The sequence below is a fragment of the Uranotaenia lowii genome, chromosome 2 (genome assembly GCF_029784155.1).
Source record: "Uranotaenia lowii strain MFRU-FL chromosome 2, ASM2978415v1, whole genome shotgun sequence".
Classification (NCBI taxonomy): domain Eukaryota; kingdom Metazoa; phylum Arthropoda; class Insecta; order Diptera; family Culicidae; genus Uranotaenia; species Uranotaenia lowii.
The window spans coordinates 202,219,898-202,244,405 of NC_073692.1; the positions used below are offsets into that span (position 1 = coordinate 202,219,898).

A 24,508-nucleotide genomic window follows, 5' to 3' on the forward strand; every position below is an offset into this window, starting at 1 on the left:
CCCCCCTCCCAAAAAATTTTGGCATGCCTTCGGAATCTTGTAGGGTGTGCAAAACCGAAATCCATCGAATCCGAAACTGCGATTTATTCCGCAGTATGACTCTGGCGGAGTGAGTAAAGCTGATGGCTCAATGGAAGCTATGCGAGAGGTGCTTGAATGCCCACGAAGGTTGGTGTCGTTTTAAAATAACCTGCAACGTTGGATCCTGTAGGCTCCATCATCATTCGTTGGTTCATCGCGACGTGAACAGAGTTCCGAACATTCAGCAACCTCTTCCGGGGCAATTAAATGCTCATTCCGGACAACCAATGTCAGTGATTTTTAGGATTATTCCAGTGACCTTATTTTACGGATCCAAACACATCAGAACTTGTACATATTTGGATGAAGGGTCCTCTATCACACTGATTGAAGATGATCTCGTTCAAGAGTTGGGAGCCACTGGCACACCCCAGCCCTTGGTACTTCAGTGGACGACGAATATTGTGCGAACGGGAGCTGCATCGAAACGTGTTTTGCTCGAAATAGCAGGTGGTCCGAATATGGAAAAAATTGAGCTCAAAAACGCACACACTGTTAAAAAACTACACCTCTCGAAGCAGCGCATCATCTTTGAAGATATCGTCAACCAGCATCGTCATCTGCAAGGTTTAGCGATAGAAAATCAAAACGCCGACGAACTCAGATCGGCCTCAACAACGCTTTTCGACTAGCACCAGTGGAAGCTCGTGTCGGAAAACCGAATGCTCCTATTGGTGTGCGGTCTCATTTAGGTTGGTCCATTTACGGTCCGAATTGCGGCCCTGCTGTAAACGGTTTTCTTGGATACCACAAAGCTATTTCCAACGAAGAATTGCACGATCGCATGAAGGAGTTTTTTTTGCGATGAAAAATTGGATGCTGTAGTTAATATATTGCCGGAATCTGAAGATCTGCGAAGGGCACGTGAGATTTTAGAACGCACTACAATCAAAGTGGATGGTCGATACGAAACCGGTTTAATCTGGAAGACGGATGACACAAAGCTACCCAACAACTACTCGATGGCGGAAAATCGATGGCGAAGTTTTGCTCGTCGTCTTCAGAAGAACCCGATGCTCGAGCAAGCGGTGCACCAACAGATGGCGTTGTATGTGTCAAAAAGTTACGCTCACAAAGCGAGCCCTAAGGAACTGGCTGAAGCGCCCCCGGATAGGATTTGGTACTTGCCGTTAAATGTCGTCCTAAATCCGAAAAAACCCAACAAAATCCGTCTCGTTTGGGATGCAGCAGCGGAATTCGGGGGAACCTGTTTAAACTCTGCATTATTACCAGGTCCAGACCTTCTTACCTCACTACCTGCGGTCATCCAGCGATTTCGAGAGCGGGCGGTAGGATTTGGTGCGGACATTACCGAAATGTACCATCAGATTCGGATGCGACCTGACGACAAGCATTCGCAACGATTTTTGTACGGAGAAACAACAACACTCAAACCTGATATCTAAAAAAAAAGACATACACCGTCTTAGCCGATCTAGGCTTTACAGACTGAATAAATGACGTGGACAACTTAAGATTAACATTTAACACCCAGTACCGAGATGGGAATCGAACCCATGCCATCAGTGGACCAGCAACTACCGTCTTACCACGCTAACCACTCGACCACCGAGACGTACTCTACATCATGGATGTGTGTACATTCGGTTCGGCTTGCTCCCCTGCGTCCGCGCAACATGTTAAGAACTACAACGCCACACAGTTTACTCACGTATTCATTACGTCGATGATTATTTCGACTGCACCAACACCGAGCAAGAGGCTATCCTACAAGCAAAGCAGGTGAGATACATCCACGAACAAGCAGGTTTCTCTCTGCACGGGTGGATTTCGAATTCGACGACGGTATTACGAGCTCTCTGAGTAGATTCCTGCTCGGAGGAAGTTTCGTTAGGCGACAACCATTGCAAGTCCGAGCGGGTGTTGGGAATAAAATGGAAAACACAAACAGACGTCTTCACTTTTTCTACCGTTGTACGCGATGATTTGTTTCCATTCATTTTCTCGGGTCGACGTCCTACCAAACGCATAGCTCTGAGTGGAATTATAAGCTTATTCGATCCACTTGGGCTTTTGGCGCCGTTCACCGTACACGGAAAACTTTTGATGCAGGACTTATGGCGCGCAGGATGTGAGTGGGATCAAGAAATCAACGACGAATGTTTTTCTAAATGGTGCCGCTGGACCGCACTGCTGCCCCAAATCGACGATCTCATCTTGCCAATACTGTTGAATCCAACCACGACCAGAGATGCCAATATGCCTGATTTTTGGATACAATTACTCAACTAAGTAGGCTCACAACACATATTAGAGTGAAAATGTGGAGCGATGACCAAAAAAAGGTCATCACTTTGAGCGATATTTCCGTTATTTTAACGTAACCTGATTTTGCCTGATTTTTATTCTGCCAGTTCCCTGATTTTTGAAAAACAATGTTGGCAACCCTGACCACGACCTTAAAATAACGAAGAGAGTGTTCTGGACTGACTTTCGCACCGTGCTCTCGTGGATTCGCTCGGACCAACGACGATACAAACCGTTCGTCGCTTTCCGGATTGGTTCGATTCTACACGAGACGAAAGTGGACGAATGGAAGTGGGTACCTTCGAAGTCAAATATTGCGGACATCCTCACAAAGTGGACGAATGGGCATTCAGCGGTGCCACTTTAGTTTAAGGAATTTAAAACAAAAATCTCGGAAAATGGAGTTATGATAGTTTCAGTTCAGAAAAATCATGTTCGGCCTTGAAAATTCTTAACCAAATGAAATTAATCTTATGTGTATTTTTCAAAGAGTCGAATGAAGGCTGTTTAAGCCATCACACGCATCGTTGAATGGAGTTATGGCTGTTTTACCCTCGATCCCCCTTCATTTTTCAAATAGTTAAAAAAAGCAAGTTCGGGCTTGAACATTTCGAAACAAATGAGATTATTCTTATGTGGATCATTTCAAAGAATCGAATGAAGGCTGGTTGAGCCATCGCACGCATTGTTAAATGGAGTTATGGCTGTTTTAGCCCTCAATTACCGTACATTTTTCAATTAATTGTGATAAAAAAGCATGTTCGGACTTAACAATTTATAATCAATTGAAACCTATCTTGTGTGATTTTTTATAAAAACCAAATGACAGCTGTTTTGCGTGTTTCGTAAAACGGAGCTATGGCTTTTTTACCCACTGTTCTCCAACATTTTTTCAAATAGTTCAGAAAAAAACAAATTTCTGCCTTAAAATTTTGAACCAAATGAAATTTATCTTGTGTGGTTTATTTTCCATGATATAAAACGAAGACTATTTAAGCAACCGCAGACATCGGAAGCTGGAGTAGTGACAATTTAACCCAAAATTTCCAAACAGAAAAAAGCTTGTTCGCACAGGACAATGTTGGAACAAATGAATACTATCTGGTGTGTTTTTTTTTCGCGGAATCGAATGAATGCTATTTGAGCCATCGCACGCATCGGAAAATGGGGCTCTGGCTGTTTTACCCTCAGTTTCCCTTCATTTTTCAAATATTTCAGAAAAATGCATGTTTGTAATCTATTATATAAAATTCTCTTGTAACGGTGTTTGTAGTACTACTCCTCCGAAATTACCCAAACGATTGAAATGAAATTATTTTTAGAATATTCTGTAGGCATGCGAATCGGTTTATATCGAATAAAAATAACAGAAAGTCGCATCAATTGTCCGTAATAATTAAATTTGTAGTTTTTTGAATGAAATTAAAGTCATGACATCCATTTTTGGAGATTTTCTTTACTTCGGGCGCCGGGCGATTTGTTTTTCGTCTCCATGGTCGTCCAAGGCGTCGCAAGCAAACGTCGAGAGAGGATGGTAACGATGGCATAGCATACTGATTAGTTGAAATATTTGGGCGCGCATTTCTAAACCAAGCACAATGCATGTGGTAGCGATATGAAGCCTTGATGTGTTTTTTTTTCTTCTTGATTCCTAGATCATTTGTACAGCACATAGTAATGAATGACGCCCAGTTTGATATTTTGCCAATCAAATCAATACCATTTCAACGATTTAAAAAAAAACTATTTTAAGTTCAGCAGAAATTGTTGTCTGAAAAATATGAACTTAGTACTGATGCATATAAAATTATGGTATGACTCTTTGCGGACATTTGAAAAAAAGAAAGTGGGAAGATTTACATACAATTTTATAATCCAATACCCCTAGAAACATTTTTCGAACATATACAAATGTGTTTAACTGAAAATGTTTCGGGTGCCTTTAAATTTACAGAACAACAACAAAATCCATTGAAGATGAACAGACATATGAGCTGAACAAGAGTCTGTCCTTTAAAAAGGATTATATAGGATTGATGTTTATTTTAAGGCCTAATGCAAAGAACTTTTTGATTTTCTGCAAGCATAAGTGAAAGTTATCAAATGAAAGAATTTTCAGTTAAAAAATACACTAGAGCAAGTGCAAACGTTCAACATTTACAAAAAATTTATACGTTATTCATATATACATGTTCACATTATTTCTTCATCTATAAACCGTTGAGCCCAATTAAACAATCTGACTAAATAAACTCAACTTTTTTTTTAAATCATTCACCGAAAAACTGTTTACAGGTTCCTATTTGTTTACACAGTATTCAAGTACGTACTTAACATGAAAGTGTGTTTATGTTTAACATATTTTGGCTACATAGAAGAGACTTTAGATCCGCTTTTTTGTTGAAAAGTTTTTCTGTGATTATTATTCCAGAAGCATTATTTTTTTGATAGCAGAAGCAGAATTTTTTTGATAAGTTTTTATTATGACCTGAAAGTGTCGAAAATGATATTAACTCCTGTCATTTCACACGGTGAAACCAACGGTGGCAACGCGCCTTTTAGTCATGAAACATATATACCTTTTAAGGATTATTTCTCCAAAATGATCAGAAAAGGTATGCTGAATGTTAAATCTGAAGCGGATATTCAAAATTATTAAATGTCTATGTAAATGGAGGTCTTATGGTAAAACAGTGTTCACCGAAGTTGAAGTACCAAGCATTATTTTATTCTGAAAAAAACTGCAGATATATCAATGAAAGTTGATAAAATAGACAAACAGAAAAAAGTATTAAATTTATATCAAAGTCTTTACGCTGACACATCTGAAAAAGAGCACTGTGTTTTCACTTGCATCAGTAAATGGGACAAATGTACCTTTACTTAAATTTTTCTTTTTGAAAGAATATGAAAGTTGAACTGTGATAATAGCCGAAAGACACTTATATGTTTTTAAAGGTTTAGAGGTATATTTACATGAAAACTTCCAGAAAAAACGAATGAACTTATGGAATCATTGTAGCCTCATCAGATAAGCTCTTTTCGGTTATTAAAAATTAAATAACCTTTTCAGTTAGAATGTTAAAAAAAAACAATCGTTTAAATTGGCAGATATGTCCATTAGGATAAAAATGCAAAAAAAATTGCTGTAATTTGGTTGAATACAAAAAAATAAAGCATATTTTTTCCTCCTTTACAAACCGATCGTTTTTTTTATTAATTGGGTAAATGTTCAAAGGAATATAATTAGCATTTTTTGCTGAAATTAATAATAAAACGGTGAACTTTTTTTTGACATGGTTTTGATGAAAATATGGATATTATTTAATTATCACTGCTTCCAAGGGTGAAAAAAAAATGAACAAAAAGCTGCTTGAAAATGGTAAGTAAAAAATCTCCTCTCCGAAGAAACTCGGGAGTTGAAAGTACTGCGTTAGGCATAATATTGGGCACCCCCATTCTGAAATTAACTAAATGGTATTTAATAAATGAAACATAGATATTATCAACATAAAGTAATTTATGGAACAAGCTACAAAGAGTGGATTTTTTAAGCATGCTGCATGAGGCTTGCCAAGTTTGATGGTCACGTTGAGTGCTGAAAAACTCAAATTTTCAACGGGAAGCTGATACCTGACACCATTCGGCAATATTCAAAGCATCCGAATCAAAGAAAAGTAGATTAAAAATTTTCCTGTAAGATGCATGTAAGATTGATTGAGGGTAATGTTTTGATAATCTATGTAAAGACCCGTAGAATTGAGTTTAAATTTTTAGGTTTGATTCCGATAGAATTAAGCGTGACAAGAAGAATATGTAAAAAAAACTAGGACATGTTCACGAAAGCGAGACGCCAAGTTAAACATGGTAAGACGAAGTTTACCGGGTCAGCTAGTTTGAAAATAAAAAATTAATTTGGACTTAGCTTGTGTGGTTTTTTTTTCGAGAATTCGAATGAAGGCTGTAAGAGTCATCGCACGCTTCGTTAAATAAATTTATGGCTTAAATATTCGAAAAATTTAGGGGAATTTAGGGCTATAACAGCCTTAATTCCATTTTTCAATGCGTGCGGTGACTCAACTAGCCTTCATTCGATTCCTCGAAAAAAAAAATCACACAAGATAGATTTCATTTCGTTTAAACTTTTCTAGCCGGAACCTGCTTTTTGTAAAATATTAAAAAAAAAAAAGTAGGGGAATTGAGGTTAAAACAGCCATATCTCCATTTTCCAATGCTTGTGGTGGCTCAAATAGCCTTCATTCGATTCCTCGAAAAAAAAAAACCACACATGGTCTTATTTGTTTCAAAATCTTCTAGTCCAAACAAGCATTTTCAGCATATTTAAAATGTTGGGATATTGAAGGTAAAACTGCCATATCTCCATTTTCTGATGCGTGTGGTGGCTCAAACAGCTTTCATTCGACTCCCCGAAAATAATCACACAAGATAGGTTTCATTCTATCCTAAATTTTTAAGTTGGAATATGCTTTTCTCTTAATTCATTACAAAAAAAATAGGGAAATTGAGGGTAAAACAGCCATAACTCCATTTTACGATGCGTGCCATCATTCGATTCCTTGAAAAAAGCCACATAAGATAAGATAAGATAAGATAAGATAAGATAACTATTTGAAAAATGTAGGGAAATTAAGGGTGAAACTGTCATAATTCCATTTTCCGCTAAGTGCGGTGGCTCAAACAGCCTTCATTCGATTTCTCGGAAAAGAATCACACAATATAGGTATTATTTGGTTCAAAATTTTCAAGTCCGAACTTACTTTTTTATAATTAACTAGCTGATCCCGTACGAACTTCGTTTCGCTTTAAATCATTGGTACGTCAAAATGAGTTTAGAAAATGAATTCTAAACATTCTTTCGACAATTTTGGGGAAAAAATTCAACAGTGTTTAAAGTCGCTACTATTACACTGAACAAAATCGGGCTATAAGGTTTATTGGGAATTTTAGTGTTTTTGCACTAAAGGAAAATCCAATACTTTTTACGAATGCATGGTCGAAATAGGGGTGATAAATTTTATAGGAAATTTCAATGAATTTCAAAGTGGGCCAAGATGATATAATTTACTATTAAAAGAAGTAAAACCAACAGTGCATAGATGTAATAAAAAATGTCGTAGTTCAATTTATTCATAAATTTAAGTTTTTTTCCCTGCTGCGCAAATAAATGACATCATTGAGATTCATTATACAAATTTTATTGATAGAAGATAAATCCCGTCTAAAAAAATATATCCAGCTCTGGTCTCTGTATGTTATAGAAAATTTTACGTTAAAAACAATTGAACATGTAATTTGGAGCATTTTCTGGATTCGGTTTTTGTTCTCAGCCGTTCTGTTGAAGCATGAGGATTCACCTCGCTTTCTCGTTATCCGTTTTTATGTCATCATCTGAAATCAACTTTAATTATAATATCACTAATCGTTGAAAATGCATGTATGTTGATTTTCAAAACTTACCGATTAAAAACTTTCCGTGATCGCGGAGGTACAGGTCCGGAAGTTCTTCTGGTCCGGGTTACTCCAGTGTCAGATACAGGCAAAGAGGCAAATCTCGCTGGGAGTTGAATAAAGGAACACCGGTATTGAACTACTTTATGAAGTTGTAGTTTAATTATTCCCCCTATGCTGATGTTGAATGATGAACATTTTGAGCTTTCGCCTGATCAAAATCTTGCACCCACAAGTTACTCTGGCCAGATGTCAAATTTATTCGTTTAAATCAGATGAAGCTGGAAAAAATAAATTCAATAAAAACTAGATTTTTAATTTAATTGAGAAGTTATGATTACTTACATACTCAAAACATTTTGGAGATTTTTTTTTTCTCCCTAGTTGTTTGATTCTCCGCCGCTTAAGGATTTTTTGATTCCGCACTGTGGATAGTCTTATAACGGCCCGTTTTCAGGGCTCATTCTAGACTGATTCTGTTGACACGCACGCACCAATCTGATGCATAAACTATTTATCTTAGAAACACATTTCCGTTCTATTTTGCTGCATTTTATGTTAACCGGCAGCTAAACTTACTTCCTACAAAGTCAAAACATGTACCGAAACTAAACGAACAAAGGTACTGGATTTTCTTATACATTTCAAAAAGCGCTACAAGCTTATTAGATTCATTGGATTTTCTAGTACTTTTTACTGAATACTGTCTAATATCGACAAACTTGTAAAAAGTATTGGGTTTTGTAATATTTTTTACTGAATTTACGATTAGTAACTATCAGACATTAAAATGATAAAAAATATTGAAATGAGCCTATACATTTTATAGCCCGATTTGGTTCAGTGTACTATTACTTGAAATTCAAATTAAACAGTTGATTAGCTTTTTATTAAAATTTATGTGAGAGTGTTTTCTTCTCGATCGATTGCAAAATCTAGACATTATGGCAGAAACATGTACTATTTGTTTATGTGCACGACTCTTTTGCTTGACCTTCACACTTAAATTGGTATCAATTAACTGCTTCCAACACAATTATTGCACAAAACACTGAACATTCGATGAAACCCTCTTTTTCTGTCCCATGGCCCGAAATTCGATAATTGAAACCAATTTTACGTTCCTCAAAACTCCTTTGTGCCATTTTTTCTTTTCAAATTATATGTAAAATAACGTCAGGAACTTGAAAACAGTAAACAGTGAATATAGACGCCCTTTCACCGAGTCAATTGCCCATAGTTTATAACCCTCATCTGAAAATTTTCATCTCAATCCGATGCATGATCACGACAATATCGCGAAAACAGTGAGCAACTAACATGGACAGCCTTTTTTTTACCACGATTCAAAATTTGACACCTGAAATCAATTTTTTTTTCTGTTAAACTCTGATGTGTCAATTATCATTACATTTCTATGCTCAATCAAGAGAATATCGTAAAAACAGTGAACAGATAATAACCCCTTTTGCCGACCCCTGAGTCAAGATTTGAAACCTGAAAGCAAAAGAGCGTCCCTAAAAACTCCTATGCGGCAATTTTCATCTCAATCCAATGTAGAATAACGTCAATATCGCAAAAACATTAAAATTGGGTATGGACGACTCCTTCAGCCGACTTCTGATCCGCAATTCGAAACTTGAAATCGATTGCTCGTCCCTCAAAACACTAATGTGCTAATTTTCATCACAATACGATCTATAATAACGCCAATATCGCAAAAATATTAATCAGTAGATATGGACGACCCCTTTGGCCGACCCCTGACCCTAAGTTTGATAACTGTAATCGATTGCTCGTCTCTCAAAACACTCATGTGCAAATTTTCATCACAATCCGGTGTATAATAACGCCAATATCGCAAAAACATTAATCAGTGGATATGGACGACCCCTTTGGCCGACCCCTGACCCTAAATTTGATAACTGTAATCGATTGCTCGTCTCTTAAAACACTCATGTGCAAAATTTCATCACAATCCGACGGAAAATAACGTCAATAACGTGAAAACAATATTTGTCTTGTATGGACGACCCCCTTCATAAGGGGTCGTCCAAAAATCTAAAAACATTTTTCATCATTCCTGGTCTTAATGAGCATCCATGCCAAATTTCAGATCTCTAGCTCTTAAGACGGCTGAGTCTATAGAGGACAAACAAACAAACAAACAAACAAACAAACATACAGATAATTGCTTTTTATATATATAGATTCAAAAATATAGGAGAATCAAGGGTAAAATCAGGCATAACTCCATTTTCCGAAGCGTGTAGTAGCTCAAATTGCCTTTTTTTGATTCCTCGGAAAAAAACACAAGATACTTTGTTCAAAATTTTGTAGTACAAATCAGTGTCTTTCTGGATTGTATATACCTAATATAGGGGAATAAGGGGTTCAAAAGGCACTATATTTCCGTTCTTTAGCTCGTGTGGCGTCTGAAGCTATGTTCAATCGATACTTCAAATATTTTCACCAAAGGAAAGTAAATTTTCATAGAGTTGGTTCATGTAGGAGGGAAGATATGGAATTTCTTTACGGTTTAAACACTTTTTTCCCCATTGTGCACCCTATTTTTTAAGTAACTTATTTGAGTTAATTGCATGGATTATTTCCGTAGTTGATTAACTTTGATCTTATAAATCGATGGGTTTTGGTCGTGGATCAATTGATGGTTTTTTCGTGTTGTTCTGGAGAAGTCAAAAAGTTTTTAACAAACATGCTTTCTAATTCACAGACTCCGAGACATCAGCGTGCTGCTGAAGGGCTACTCGACGGATCTGAAGCGTGAAATCGGAGTCGAAATCAAGTGGGACGCCAACCGAGATCCGACGCAGCGGTTGGCGGTGTCCGGTGAGCTCAACACCCCCAAGAGTCGCGTCTACAATGGACGGTTCCACGTAGCCTACCCGAATCGAACCGTCAACGGAGTGTTCGATATGAAAGCAATCGATCCAAACTATCAGGCTAATGCGAGAATTTCCTGGAACACTACCGAGGCGATCGAGCTTAAGTTAGATGCTGGATCCGATGATGAGGTGTTGAGAAATATGTGGTTGATCTTCAAGTTGATAACGCCTTTTGATGGTTGGAAGTATAATGCATTGAACGGTGGATTTTACTTCCGGGAAAATTTGTTGAAAACAAATTTAACAGCTCACTGGGCAGAGGATCAGACCCTGGGTTTGGAAGTGATGGGATTCTACCTGTCAAATGATACGAACTTCAACTGTGAGATGAAAACAAAGCTTCACAGTTCGATTGAACACGTTCCGACTGTGAAGGTTTACCTGAAGCACAAGTACGATAACAAGAGGGTGGAGTCGGCAGTAACGGTTAATCATACGGTAACCGATGAGGATCCGCAGGTATTCTCTGTTTGGTCTGAGTGGCAATATGATCAGGATGAGGTGTACAGAAATATAACCGGATCACTAGCTTTGTTGAGTCCTTTCGAAGGATACAAAACGGGTGCACTGTCTACGAAGTTTTCGTTGAGTGAAAGTCGAGAACTGAGAGGGGCTGGTGATTTGCAACTTGGCGATGACAAGTATGAGATGGTTTTGCAAGGCCACATCCGAAATTTGGTTGATAACTTTTTGACGTGTAACATCACATCTTCAAATGAGAAGTTCCGGAACATTAACGGCCGATTTGGTATAAGTGAGAAGGATAGACACGCTGTTGCTGAAGTGGTTACCCCGAAAAGTGCTCTCGGAGTTGAGGTGCTATTTGCAATGGTATCGGCTTATGATTTTGATATTAAATTCTACTTGGCCACTCCATTGAAAGATCTGGAGAGAGTTATATTGCGTGGAAGGTTGAAGCCAAACGACGTAGATTTCCGAGCCGGTTTGAACCATTTGATAATCGGTTTTGTGGGTGTCTGGCGAAGAGCTGATTTCAAGGACTTCGAGTATTCGTACAAGGTGTTTACACCTCTTCCAAAGTTTGAGGAAAATGGTATCATCATTAAACTTGTTATGAACAAAGAAAAAAGCGAATACGTTGATTTAGAGTTCAGTGGTCAGTTCAAGCAGTACAAACTTGGTATCAAAGCTGTATCTGAGCCTAAGGCTCAACTCTTACGACAGTTAGGTGTTCAAAAAGCATCTGCGGTATTGGATGTATTTCTCGACGATTCTCCAGAACGTACTGGAGAAGATGAAGACGAAGAGGAAGAGGATGATGAAGAAGAAGATGCAATGAACTTGATTGGGAAAATTGAACTGGACACTATCATTTGGCCAACCATAACTGGAACGCTCGATCTGGAGGAATATAAAAGTAAATACTATGTGAGTGGTAATGTCGTTCTTCCGCAAGGGATCGTTGAAATTCGTGACAGCTTCTGGCTTGAAGATCTCATGAATATGAAGAACAACCTTAAGGTGAAAACTCCATTCCCGTTCATGAAGGAAATCGTATCTGGATATGAATTGAGAATTCCGTATCCAACAAATAAATTTATTACCGGATTTAATGTGCAAGTTCTTAACAACACTGAGTGGATCAACACCGGATTTCACATCTTCTACAACGTGAGTGAAGATGAATCGGAGTCGAAAACCCATCATGCAATTGTCAATCTGATGACTCCGATGGAGAATTTGAAGAAAGTTCGGCTCCATGGTGTGTTGGACGTCGAAGAAAACGGCTACCGAGGTAATCTTACGGCTAAGACCATGACCACGGAGGCTTCGCTTGCGTTGGCCTTTGAGGTGAGTTCTAACGTACATTTTCATGAATAAAACTAAATCTAGTTAATCCCACTTTTTACAGACGGAGGACCAGTTTATCGACTCGTCATTGACCATCTGGGTTCGAGCACCTCTTATTCCGTACTACGCTTGTCGAGTGTTTTACAAACAAGACTTTGCTGGATCTGACAACTCGATGGACCTCGGTTTTGTTGTGCATGACGACAGTGTCTACAGCAATGTAAGTATCTTTGAACTAATTTTACTTCAAACATTTCCCCATAAATTTTCTCTCATAGTTCCGGCTAGATGGTGCGTGGTCAGTTAAAGAGCCACATTTCCTTGTTGGGAAGGGTCGTTACCAATCGAACTTCCTGCCGCTACAGTTAATCGATACGGAAGTTTTGATCACCAGAGAACCTTATCCCAAGGCACAGTTTGAAATGAAGTTCAACGATAGCACTGGAGTTCAGGATCATATCCGTGCTAAGGCAACACGGAACCGTGAAATGGTTACGATTGAACTCAGTGTTCCCATTCAGGACTATCGCAATTTGTCTATCTACGGTAGACTTTTGAAGACGCAGGGCGATGAATACACCGTCGATGGTCAGTTGTATCGTAATGAGGAGGTGTTTTTCGTAGAGGGAACTGCCACCATTATTAATGACATTCCGAAAAAGGTAACTATTTGCTTTTTCCCGTTAATTATGGGGGAAATGATACCAATTTTTTGTATTACAGGTCGACCTAACAATCAAATCAGAAGATCAAGAGGATGGCAGCTTGACTTACGAATACAATACAGTGGAGTCGATAACTTCGTTTAAGACGCACATCGAAAGGGGAGATCGGACGGCAAAATTTGATGGTAGTTTAAAATTGAACGCCATTGGCGATTGGAACATTAAGGTTGGTGTTGATTCAACCGAACCTGACCTGAACGGTGTTGATCTTAAAATTGGTATTGAACCACTAGCTGACGGTACAGCGTTAGGATCTTTGAAAGTGCAATCACCGTGGAAGAAATACGGCATCGACGAGGCAAACGTCAACATGATCTTCGACATTCATCCAATCTCCGGAAAAGTGACGGCAAACTATAGCATTCCTGCAGTTTCTGGAGATGCCCATTGTTTATGGAGTTGGCATCTTTTGGAGAATGTACAATTCTCTCTGCACAACCGAGTGGTTCAGAACTCCGTGGAAAGATACTTTCAAACCGCTATACGGCTGTTGAGTCCAGACCCTGAAGGGAATCACAATTTAACATTTGGTGGAGATTTGAACTTGAACAATATCTGGATTTTCAGTTCGAATGCGTCAATTACTTTTATTTCGATTTCGGACTTGTCTGGAGTTTTGAAAGTTCGTTTGCCAAAACCTGTCGGAGACTTGCATACCTTATCTGCAAGTATGAATGGAAATATCCCGTTTATTGAGCCGGTTCGGTCGTTGAACTTTGAAACATCCTACGAAGCTGAAGAGTCACATAAACGTTACGCCTGGCACTCGGAATACAACTACGTCAAAGATCTTCGCACACTTTTCCGGTTCGATTGGGGACCAAATATTCGATCGCAACGTATTCAAACTAATTTGGATCTGTTCCATAGTGGCGATAAGCATGAGATATCAGCCAAATTAAGAGGACCATGGTACATGGAAGAAGCGTTCCGAGCATTTGCCGTATACAACCTTGTAGACGGACTCTATCTAGTCAACGGAAACGTTTCCATTCCAGCTTCTAGGAAGGTAGCTGAAGCAAACGTGGCTTTTGTCAGTTTGTCCAACATGAAAGGTGACGTCAACTGTACTACACCATTCTTGAACGTAACTTGGCTTCATGGACAACTTGAGTTCACCGAAACTCCTGTGGAATCAATCAGATTCCTTAAAGCTACATGGCCTGAATCGAGCGCAGTTTTCGATGCCAAAACTACGTATCGATCGCATAATTTGGATCGCGATCAACAAGGCACTATTAAAGTGGAGATTCCTTTGCAAACGAGACACTTCGCTGAAGTCAAGTATGGGTTAGCTGAGAGACCGTTGATCACAACTGGACATGCTGAAATCGACTACAACGATCAAAAAGTCCTGAGTGGACAGTACACCTCAAAACAGGAGTCAAGGTATGTTTTCGTATAAACTACATGGGGCTTCCTAGTAAGAATTAATATTTCACTTTTCAGGGCTGGATTTGAGAAAGAGACAGTCGATGTTTCATTGGAGAACAATTTTAAACCTATTGGAGTTCACTACGTTCATACAACGAAACAACTGAAAGATAACTATCATGAAATGGTAAACACTAGACTTCAGTCAACAAAAATAAGCTACCTTGTGTATTCAAACTATCACTACAATTGCAGGACATCAAACGGGCTGAGGTATTTGAGTTACGAAACCAGAAAAAGTTCAACATCACCGGAGAGCTACAGATTACAAGCCGAGATACCGGTCGAGAGTATATCATCACAGCAATTCACCCTAATCGAACCGTAGTACTCAAAACGGACTTCGATCAACAAGGTGACACGACCAGGCACAAGTCCAAGCTGAAGCTATCTCCGAAACGTTGGATCGCTTACGACTTCCACCTTACCAACATGTCTCAAGCGAACAACGACTCGCAACAATTCAAGCTGGACATATCCTACCCTAGAAGAAATCTTTCGGCCGAAGGTTGGTACTCGGTGACCGATAATGCCTTCGACTCGGATGTTTCATTGTGGTACACTCCAAATAAGACGTCCTATTCCGATGAACCTGTCAAGCCTAGGCTGCTTCGAGGAGCTGTTAAATGGCTCGATACTTCTGAGGCTAGTGTCACGAAGCAGAGTTTACTGGTTTCATTGGGACATCCGACTTTTGAGCAGGTTTAAGCTTTTATTGTAAAAATTACGAAACACATAATTTCAATTGAGTCATTTCAGGACATAACCTTACAAGGAGTCTACTACGCAGACGATAAGGATCTACTGAAAACAAACGTAGATATACGATACACTCATTCCGACAATCATCACGTATCGGTGGGCTTCAACGCAAAGGATCTTACCTCGGAAGTAGGGTACCGGAATTATTCGTACAATCTATTCGGCCATCACGAAGCGTCGGACTTGGACATGACCTCTGTTGGATCTGTTGGTCTAAGGCTAGGTTTGTACGAGCTGTACTCTAACTCCAACTACAAACGGGGTTATTTGTCTCGCATGGACGGATACGTGATTGGAAAGTTGGACGTTGCCGAGAAGGAAGTTATTATGGAGGTAAGTATTTGCGCTAGTATATTTATGGTTGTTACTTAAATTTGATTCTCAATTTCGATTCCAGAAATTCACATCACACAGCAAATACCGGCTCTGGGGCAAAGCATCCGGACACTATCCGATCTACATGATCAACGGAAGTTTGCTGGATGGACCAGATCTAGACTCGGTTGGGTACTTCTTTATAAATATTGACGAGAAGCTTGTTGAGATGAAGGTGAACATGACACCGGACGCCTCGGAAAACATCTTCATGTACGGCCTGATCCCTGACTCCCGCAGTGCGTATTTCGATTTCTGGCGAGACTACGACACCTCGCGGGAGGTGGACGTCGCCTACTACTTGAAGATGAATCATTCCAGACTGGTTACCAGTAAGCTACTGTGGCGGCCGGAAATACGCTCCGATTTGCGTAATTTAGTTAGGAACTATTTCACTTCGATTCATACTTCGTTCACCGAGTCATTGGAGTTCTGGGTCAAACAGATCTACCTGGAGTCTAAGGACTCAGTTAACGGTATCTGGGACTCGGCCCATCCGTTCTTGGAAGGTTTTCTCGAAGATGTTTCCGGGCTAAATGTTATTCAAGATGATTTGGAGGATTTGCGACAGTTTTTAAATTCTTCATACGTCGCAGATGATTTCTACATTAGATCGGTGATCAACTTTACTATTACTGTTCTGGATGAGTTGGCTATCAAAAACAAAATAACATCGCTTCCGAAGATTCTTACCGAATTCTGGCAGGTAATGGGTGACTCGGGACAAGCGTTGAAGAAATCTATCACCTGGTTGATGGAAACCATCAAAGAATCATACCAAAAGGTGGTGGACGTTATAGGTCATATCCTGCAGGGAGACTCCATGAAGTACTTATCTGAAGTATTGGAAAGCTCCGTAGCAAAATATGACAAATTTATCAAAGATCTTCATCTGCAATTTATAAAGGTAAGTTTTAATGACATTTTCAGTTGGAAATTATACAAGATAACCTTTTACAGAACGTTCAAGAGCTTTGGAAAAAGTTTACGGAAGTCATCACCTCCTACTGGCAGAGAATGTTACAGAATATTGAACCCTCTGTTATTAAGCTAGCCCATTACATGGAATCTTTGACGTGGCACGTTGGACATGAGATCTTCAGTAAGTTTAAGATTCGCTACACTTTCTGAACAAATGTTAACAATAAATTTGAACTTTTCAGCATTCTTGTTCACAAAAACTCAGGAGATCGCAGAATCTCCTTATTTCAACAAGGTAACAAACTTCACTCAAGATATGGATCAACTCTACAAAGATTTGGTACAGAACGACATAATCACAAACAGCAAAAAGTATGGCTCCATTGTGTTGCGGTTTATGAAGGAAAAGTTCTTTAACCTGGTTCCATTCGGGCGAGAGTTCCACCAGGTCGTCAACGAGCTGTGGGATGAAATAAAACAACTTCAGAATCTGGAATACGTCCAATTCCTTATGCAGCGCGTTAACGAAGTCCGGGCCCAAGCTGAATGGATCGCTGAAGAGTTCCAACTTGAGACACGACTTCATCAGCTTTGGCGAATAGTTAGGAATAAACTGACGCGATACGCACAAACAGCTTTACAAGCAGAAAATCGCTACCGAGAGGCTAAGACTAAGTTCATATTTGATCCGGACCGAGGTATCATGGAGCTTGAACAAAAGCTGCCCATGTCATGGCACGCATTCAACGAAACTCCCAAGTTCGAGGAAATCCCTGAGTACAAGTTCATAACCGATGTGCAGGACTTTTTCTCCGGAAGCAACACAACTCTTTGGTCACTTTATAGCGAACTTAAGCCTTATACCGATTCCAAGATGTGGCTTCCTCCGTTCAAGTCCAATACGTTGCTGGTTGGGTCGAGGCATTACATGTCATTTGATAAGCGTTTCATTTCGATGGATTTAAGAGAACTGCAACAGGGTGGAGAATCGAATCAGTGTTCCTACGTACTAGCTCATGATTTCTACAATAGGACGTTTACTTTGTTGCTGGAGCCTTCGGTAGATACTGGCATTTCCTACTTTAAATAATGTTATTACCGAAGTAATCTTTTTACAGGTGCATCGGGGTCAAAACTCACGAAAAATAACACTTATCGCAGAGGATCAACTGCTGGAGATTGATATTCTAGATACGGTAAGTATTAACCTTATTAAACCAATGAATTTTTTACATAGCCTTCTCTTCTTCTAGTCGGTTCAAATTGCTCGAAACCATACCACGGCTCTGCCAGCGCAAATCGGTGACACCGTAGTCTACCGTGAAACGGATCAGCTCATAATCCAATCCTTCAAGGGTTTCAAGCTAACCTGTAGCCTTCAATACCACATGTGCTCTTTCGATCTTTCAGGATGGTACTTCGGTAAAACTGCAGGTATCCTCGGTACGATGAATAACGAAATCTACGATGACTACCTTACCTCGGAGCAGAAATACGCCCGCAGCGAAGAACAGTTCATCAACAGTTGGACGCTACCGGGATGCGAAGCGAACGTCGAAACCACAAACCATACCCGCAACTATTTTACCGTATCCAACGAGCTCAGTCAGCTGTGTGAGTCCTTCTTCCGGCAGAAACATTCATACTTTGCTTCGTGCTTCCCGATTGTCGATGTGAATCCGTTCTATGAAATGTGTCTGGATCTGGGTTATCATATCAAGAGTGCTTCTGATAATCCTTCAGATAATGGGGCTTGTACCTCTGCTTTGGCGTATATGGAGGCTTGCGCTCTGGAAGGAATGCCACTTCGTGTTCCGGATACTTGTATTCAGTAAGAAAATACTCTTTTAACTTTTTTTGTATCAGAAACTCACATTTACTTATTTCAGTTGTAAACTCGTAAACGGATCGTACGTTCCGGAGGGAACCTTTGTCTCGATGCAGGAACACGAACTACCACGAACCGCCGACATTGTGTTCCTCATTGAAGCCAAACCTTGCAACGAGAACATAACTACTACCAAGAGTTTAATAACTCTGGTTCAATCGTTGCACAAAGAACTCCAGGAATACAACGTTACGGACAACCGCTATTCAGTGGTTGCCTTCGGTGGAAAGTCCCCCTTCGACAAGCCACGTAGCGTCATCGTCAATGACAACGTTTTCGTGACGCATGAGTTCATTGAACCTTTCTTCAATCATATTCAAACCGCACCCGGTACCAATGATGACATCTTCGATGCCATTATTGTAGCTTCCAAGCTTATTTTCCGCCCTGGAGCATCGAAAATCTTCATCCTGCTACCGTGCTCCAAATGCGCCAGTTCAAGCATGAAGCTCGATTACTCTTCTTTGCTCCAACTAATGCTGGAAAATGGTATCAAACTGCACATTTTATCAGACCATGATATTGAATTCGAAAAATTGCGCGTCTCCAGAATGTTCTTCGGTATGGATCGGGACAAAGCATTCACCAAAAAGGACCTTAAAGATCTGATTGGAGATTCCGACCTGCGGAAGCAGGTCAGACTTCCCAAATCCACCCTAGGAAGTTGCGCAGCTTTAGCGCTCGAAACCGACGGATCGGTCTTCAGTGGTCGAAAACTTCGCCCGGAAAGGCGAAATCCAACGAAGAAGTTCATAACCGTATTCACAAAACGGGTGGCCAGTGGGGCAGTTTCCAACAGTTGTCAGACGTGTGAATGTACCGGCCATAATACCGGTGTTTCGTACATGCTCTGCTTGCCCTGTACTTATCCGTCGGCCTTCAGCTTAGATCACGAGCGAATGAGCGAAGATGAGTTGCTGTCGGTGCTGCAACCGGACCACGATTGGGACTGGGAGGAAGACGATGAGCTGCTGTAGTTGAGAGCGAACAAGCATTGGTTTTATGTTTAAGACAATAATAATGACAATTTTCTATGTGATGATAGTGTGAATGCCAAAGCAATAATTGAGATAAATGTGTATTTTTTTTATTTGTATCATTTGTTTATGATATTTTTTGAGAAAAACCCATCGACTCATCATCTGAATGTTTCCTGATATATTGTGTGGCAGCATTCATAAATGTTATGTTACTTCAAAATTGGAAAATTGTAGCATAAAAATAACCAAATTGAAAATGCAACATTACAGGTGAAGTTCAAAAACAATGATGTTCCATATGGTTGTACTCCTACTCCATTTCTCCGAAAACCTTTGACCAGAATGAAAAATCACCAGAATTTTAATCACCAGAAATCCACTTCCCCAGATTTTTTTTTCCAGAATGCACCATTTATGTACCAGAATTTTTTCCCCAGAATGAACCATTTCCCAGAAAAAAATTTACCGGAATGAACCATTTCCCAGAAAAATTTTCGCCAGAATTGCCATATCTAGGAAATTATATATATTTATCCAACCTGAAATTAAATAAATACAAATAGATTTTTTCCACGAAAATTGGATTCCCATAATACTATTCTTTTGCGGCAAAGCCGCAACCAACGAGGATGAAGGGGCCGAGGCGGCACAAAGCTGCCGAAGCTCCCAAATCCGAGGTGGCCGCCGACCCGCCGTCGGAAGCGGCGGCCCTAATAAATTAGTCTAGGTCTGCCGGGGCTTCCTAGGTCTGCGTGAAAGCTAGGGGTGATCCCTTAGCCCCGCCCGCCACGCGACAGCGTGAAGGACAAAACGTCTTTCAAGTTCGAACGCGCAGTGAGGAGTCGGATACCAAAACGGTTTTTTAAAGGACAATGGTTCAATAAAAGTACCCAAACCATAAACAAAGCACAATATTGGTTCTAAAATAAATTAAGTTGGAAAATTTCAAACCTGTAGTTTCATTTAAAAAATCATTTTTAAATTTCGAATCATATGAAATTTACAAGAATTCATTTGAAAAAAAAAAACAAATAAAAATACTAGAGGAAAAATCTGGGATTTGTGCCATTCTGGGAAATGTTCCATTCTGGGGAAAAAAATTCTGGGAAATGGTCCATTTTGGGAAAAAAAAATTCTGGTAAATGGTGCATTCTGGGGAATTTTTTTCTGGGAAATGGTTCATTCTGGGGTTTGATTTTGGGTATTTGTCATTCTGGGAAAAATTCATTCTGGGCAATGGTTTTCGACTAAATGGGATTTGTATCGATTGTTCGTTCAATATCTGCAAGTATTCACCAGCTTATACCTACCAGGATGAACTTTTAACAAGATTTTAACAAAAAAAGAAAGACAATAATTTTGGATGCCCCAAATGGTTTTTTTTTTTTTCCACAAATTATTTTTGGCACACCGTATAATCGTAAATCATATGAAGTGGACGAAAATTTACTTTCAAATTGATTTTAGAGGATAACGGCTTTTTGGTTTCGCTGGAATCCTGGAAACGTGTATTTCTTGATTATTTTTATCCCTGAAAGTAGGAACCGTTAAAATTTCTTTGAATATAAACATCGGTGATGAAAAAGTTATCAGTTAGGATTGGTAAAACAAGAAAAAAATTACCAAATTGAAAAAAGCCTTGATTTAGGTTCAAAAGACTGGAAACTTTTATAGCATTTTCGATGTTTAACGAGAATTAAATATTTTCTAGAAGTTTCTCAAACAATAAGCCACTGTCCGAAAAACTAAGACATTTCATAAGATTCTGTTTTACCTTGCTCCACAAAATACATCATCAAAAGCAAATCTTTGGCTGTAATAGCTCGACATTTATTCCACAAAAATAATATCAACAATCATCATCATGGCCTGGAAACTATTGAGACTAATATTTAGGCCAAACGGCATTTGTACGACATTTTAGGCTTCTATAATTTCATTCACTACCCTGAAATATAACACCCTCACCGATACAGAAGGCTTCGAACATACCTACTGAGTTATAATTACATTTTTGCCATTCCAGCGTATCGATTGGACAGGGCGTCCAATCTGTAAGTATCCGATTTCAACGTTGAATAACTCTGCCATTTTTCAGCTTATTTAAAAAAACACACGATTCTTCCAGGATTTCAAACAAGATTTAAATGCAACGTCGATGAGCCTTGAGACAGTCTTGAAAAATCTCATATTCATTTGGCTGACAGAGCCAAACATTAAGAAAACATCTCAGTTGGCCAGTAATTTTCCGCGGTCTATGATAAACAAACAACAAGTGCGTTCATGAAATATCGTACCGTGTATCATGTTGAATTAAAGAAAATCTTTCGATTGCTTTGATTCAGTAGAATTATTCAACCAAGTAGGCTTGTAACACATATAAGACTGAAAAAAATAGCTCAGCAAAAACTGTGTTGGAAAGAATTCGATCAATATTTTAAGTATTCTTTAGATCTGAATCGGAAGCATATCTTCGGAATAAATGCCTCTGACATTGAAGCCAACGCCTCACAGATGGAAGCCTTCAGAGAATCAACAGTTGACTGAGAAGATACAGACCTTCGCTCGAGCATACAAGTTTACTCAAGAACCCATAGCTAACTCTACCGCTCAGCACATTCGAGCCCCGAAGAGTACTGCAAAGTCATCCTTGAAAGATTCCAACAAGTCGACGAAGGTCAAGGAAATGCAGCTCAAAGCAATGGAAGAACGACAGGCGCTGGAGAAAATGCAGTTAGAGGAACGTTTAGCATTTGAGCAGGAGATGCTGAGATCCAGTGATAGTGAGTCCGAGACAAGTGCAAGTTTGCAAAAAATCGATGAATGGTTGAATGAAATGGATATCGCTCGCAACTCTAGAACCCCGAAGCCGATGAATGAGACTCCCCTTCCCAAATATGTAGACGTTCAGCACAAGTTCTGTGATTCTGGACGTGCTACTGTCTATCCACAGTTAGACCTTACTTCAACGCAACGTAAATCGAGGCTAGCTTCGCTTCAACCTCCTCAACAATTCTACACCTATGACGAATCATTATCGAACAATCAGTTAGCAGCAAGACACACGGTAAAAGATCTACCGAAATTCGGAAGAGATCTCGAAGATTGGCTACGATTCATAGCAGCATTCGAAAGAACTTCCAGGATGCGCGCATTTGGCAACAACGAACTCCTGGACCGCTTGAAGAAGTCTCTGTACGACCGTGCTTTGAACGCAGTGAAAAGTCGTCTTCTACATCTGATAACGTTCCAGTTGTCATTGGGCGACTGAGAACGTTGTTTGGTAATTCGGAATCAATCATCGAAACAATAATTAAACGTGTGAGACTATTACCGAAGCCGAGAGATGACCGCATGGAAACAAGTATCGACATTGGAATAGCAGTTCAAAACTTATGCGCCACCACACACAAAATTTCTGAGGCCGGAATTTAGCAAAATTTTGCTCAAATTTGACCAGCTAGAAACTTAGCAATCAATTTAGCAATTTTTTTTACTAAAATTTCAGCAAACGAGAGGAAAAGTTAGCCGCCGCAATTTTTACTCAAATTTTTAGCAAAAACCGGAGAAAAAGATGGCTGGGACCCGTAATTTCATGTTTTGTTATTTTTTCTCTGGAAAATCAGGGGAATATTTGATTATTGAATAGAATACACAAATTACATTCACTTATAATTTAATTTTCACATTTTTTAAATTTTTTTCACACTTTTCGTTAAACGGAAGGTTCGATCCTGGGAACGCACCTACTGGCGAGCAAAATGCCATGCCATCTTCATCAAAGAAAGCACCGGGGTGTTTTCCGGATGCAGCTCGTTGAAATTCCAGTTGTGGTCCTTCTTCATTGCCGGACTGTTGCGGGTTTCGTGTTGCACTTTCAACCTGGTAGGAAAAAAACAAACACACAAATTTCAAATTAAAATATTGGAGAATCAAAACACTTTAAGATTGGACCTTACCTGTAAGCATCCGGTGTCGATTTAGCTACCGTTTCTTCGTGAAGTTGCCCACCAACAAGAACCACCAGCAACGAACATCCGGAACCGCACTTAATCGCGACAGCTTTTTAATTTTCTCCCAACTGGCGCGGCGGCTGGAGTCTGCGAACATAGCGGCTGAAAAACCTTCGTTTTACTAAAATCAAGTAAAATGACCTTTTTCATTACTAAAATCAAGTAAATTTAGCTTTTTGCTAACTCAAAATTAAAAAAATATTTTTGCTAACGGAAAGTAACAGTGAAATTTTGCTAAGTGGAGCCCCGAAAGTTTTGTGTGCATACAAGCATGTGAATTAGAGGAACGTCTGTACAACGCCTCACTGGTACAGGAATTAGTGGATGCACCACCACCAGGGTTGAAAATGAAATGGGCATTGCATCGTCTAGAAACGGGTGATAATTCCCTCCTTGTAGTTAGTGTTTGGATTGGTAGAATAGCAGAGGCATGCAGTCTAGTTACAAGACCAGAGGCCTGGTCGAAACAGTCTGGCAAGCCAAAGAAAGAAGGAGCATTTTTACACCTACACATCACACCGGCCGAGGAGGACAAGGAAGGAGCCTGTCTCGCATGCTTCGGTACATGTAGTGGACTTGAGAGCTGTATACAGTTTCAAAATATGTCAGTACAGTCACGTTGGTCATTAATCCATGATAAGAACATCTGCAGGAAGTGTCTTACCAAGCATTTTAAAAACTGTGAACGCAAGGTTCCATGCAGCAAAAACGGATGTAAATATCTGCGCCACTGGATGTTGCACAACGACAAAAAGCATAAGCAGTCTGGTGAAGCACAACAAAAGGACGCTTTCTGCAACACTCACCAACATACAACGGGAAATGTTCTTTTGAAATACGTACGAGTTACCGTCCATGGGAATGGGAAATCAAT

At 39.6% G+C, this 24,508-nt stretch overlaps 1 protein-coding gene and 1 long non-coding RNA gene across 2 annotated transcripts in view; one reads left to right on the forward strand and one right to left on the reverse strand.

Moving 5' to 3' along the window:
* The window catches only part of LOC129743787 (uncharacterized), a 61,155-nt gene extending 41,418 nt beyond the window's left edge, over positions 1-19,737 (forward strand). The window contains exons 12-24 of the mRNA XM_055735978.1: positions 10,553-12,536; positions 12,598-12,756; positions 12,815-13,198; positions 13,260-14,650; positions 14,711-14,822; positions 14,891-15,397; positions 15,455-15,790; positions 15,855-16,739; positions 16,793-16,934; positions 16,996-17,813; positions 17,872-17,949; positions 18,007-18,584; positions 18,643-19,737. Coding sequence (XP_055591953.1) covers positions 10,553-12,536; positions 12,598-12,756; positions 12,815-13,198; positions 13,260-14,650; positions 14,711-14,822; positions 14,891-15,397; positions 15,455-15,790; positions 15,855-16,739; positions 16,793-16,934; positions 16,996-17,813; positions 17,872-17,949; positions 18,007-18,584; positions 18,643-19,618 — 8,350 coding nt within the window. The 3' untranslated portion in view covers positions 19,619-19,737. The remainder of the gene's footprint in view (positions 1-10,552; positions 12,537-12,597; positions 12,757-12,814; positions 13,199-13,259; positions 14,651-14,710; positions 14,823-14,890; positions 15,398-15,454; positions 15,791-15,854; positions 16,740-16,792; positions 16,935-16,995; positions 17,814-17,871; positions 17,950-18,006; positions 18,585-18,642) is intronic.
* On the reverse strand, positions 7,300-8,623 carry LOC129743788 (uncharacterized). Its single transcript, XR_008736679.1, has 3 exons — positions 8,164-8,623; positions 7,828-8,099; positions 7,300-7,758 (listed from the first exon to the last, which is right to left on the reverse strand). It is a non-coding gene; the product is annotated as an uncharacterized LOC129743788 (long non-coding RNA).
* Positions 19,738-24,508: the final 4,771 nt, after the last annotated feature.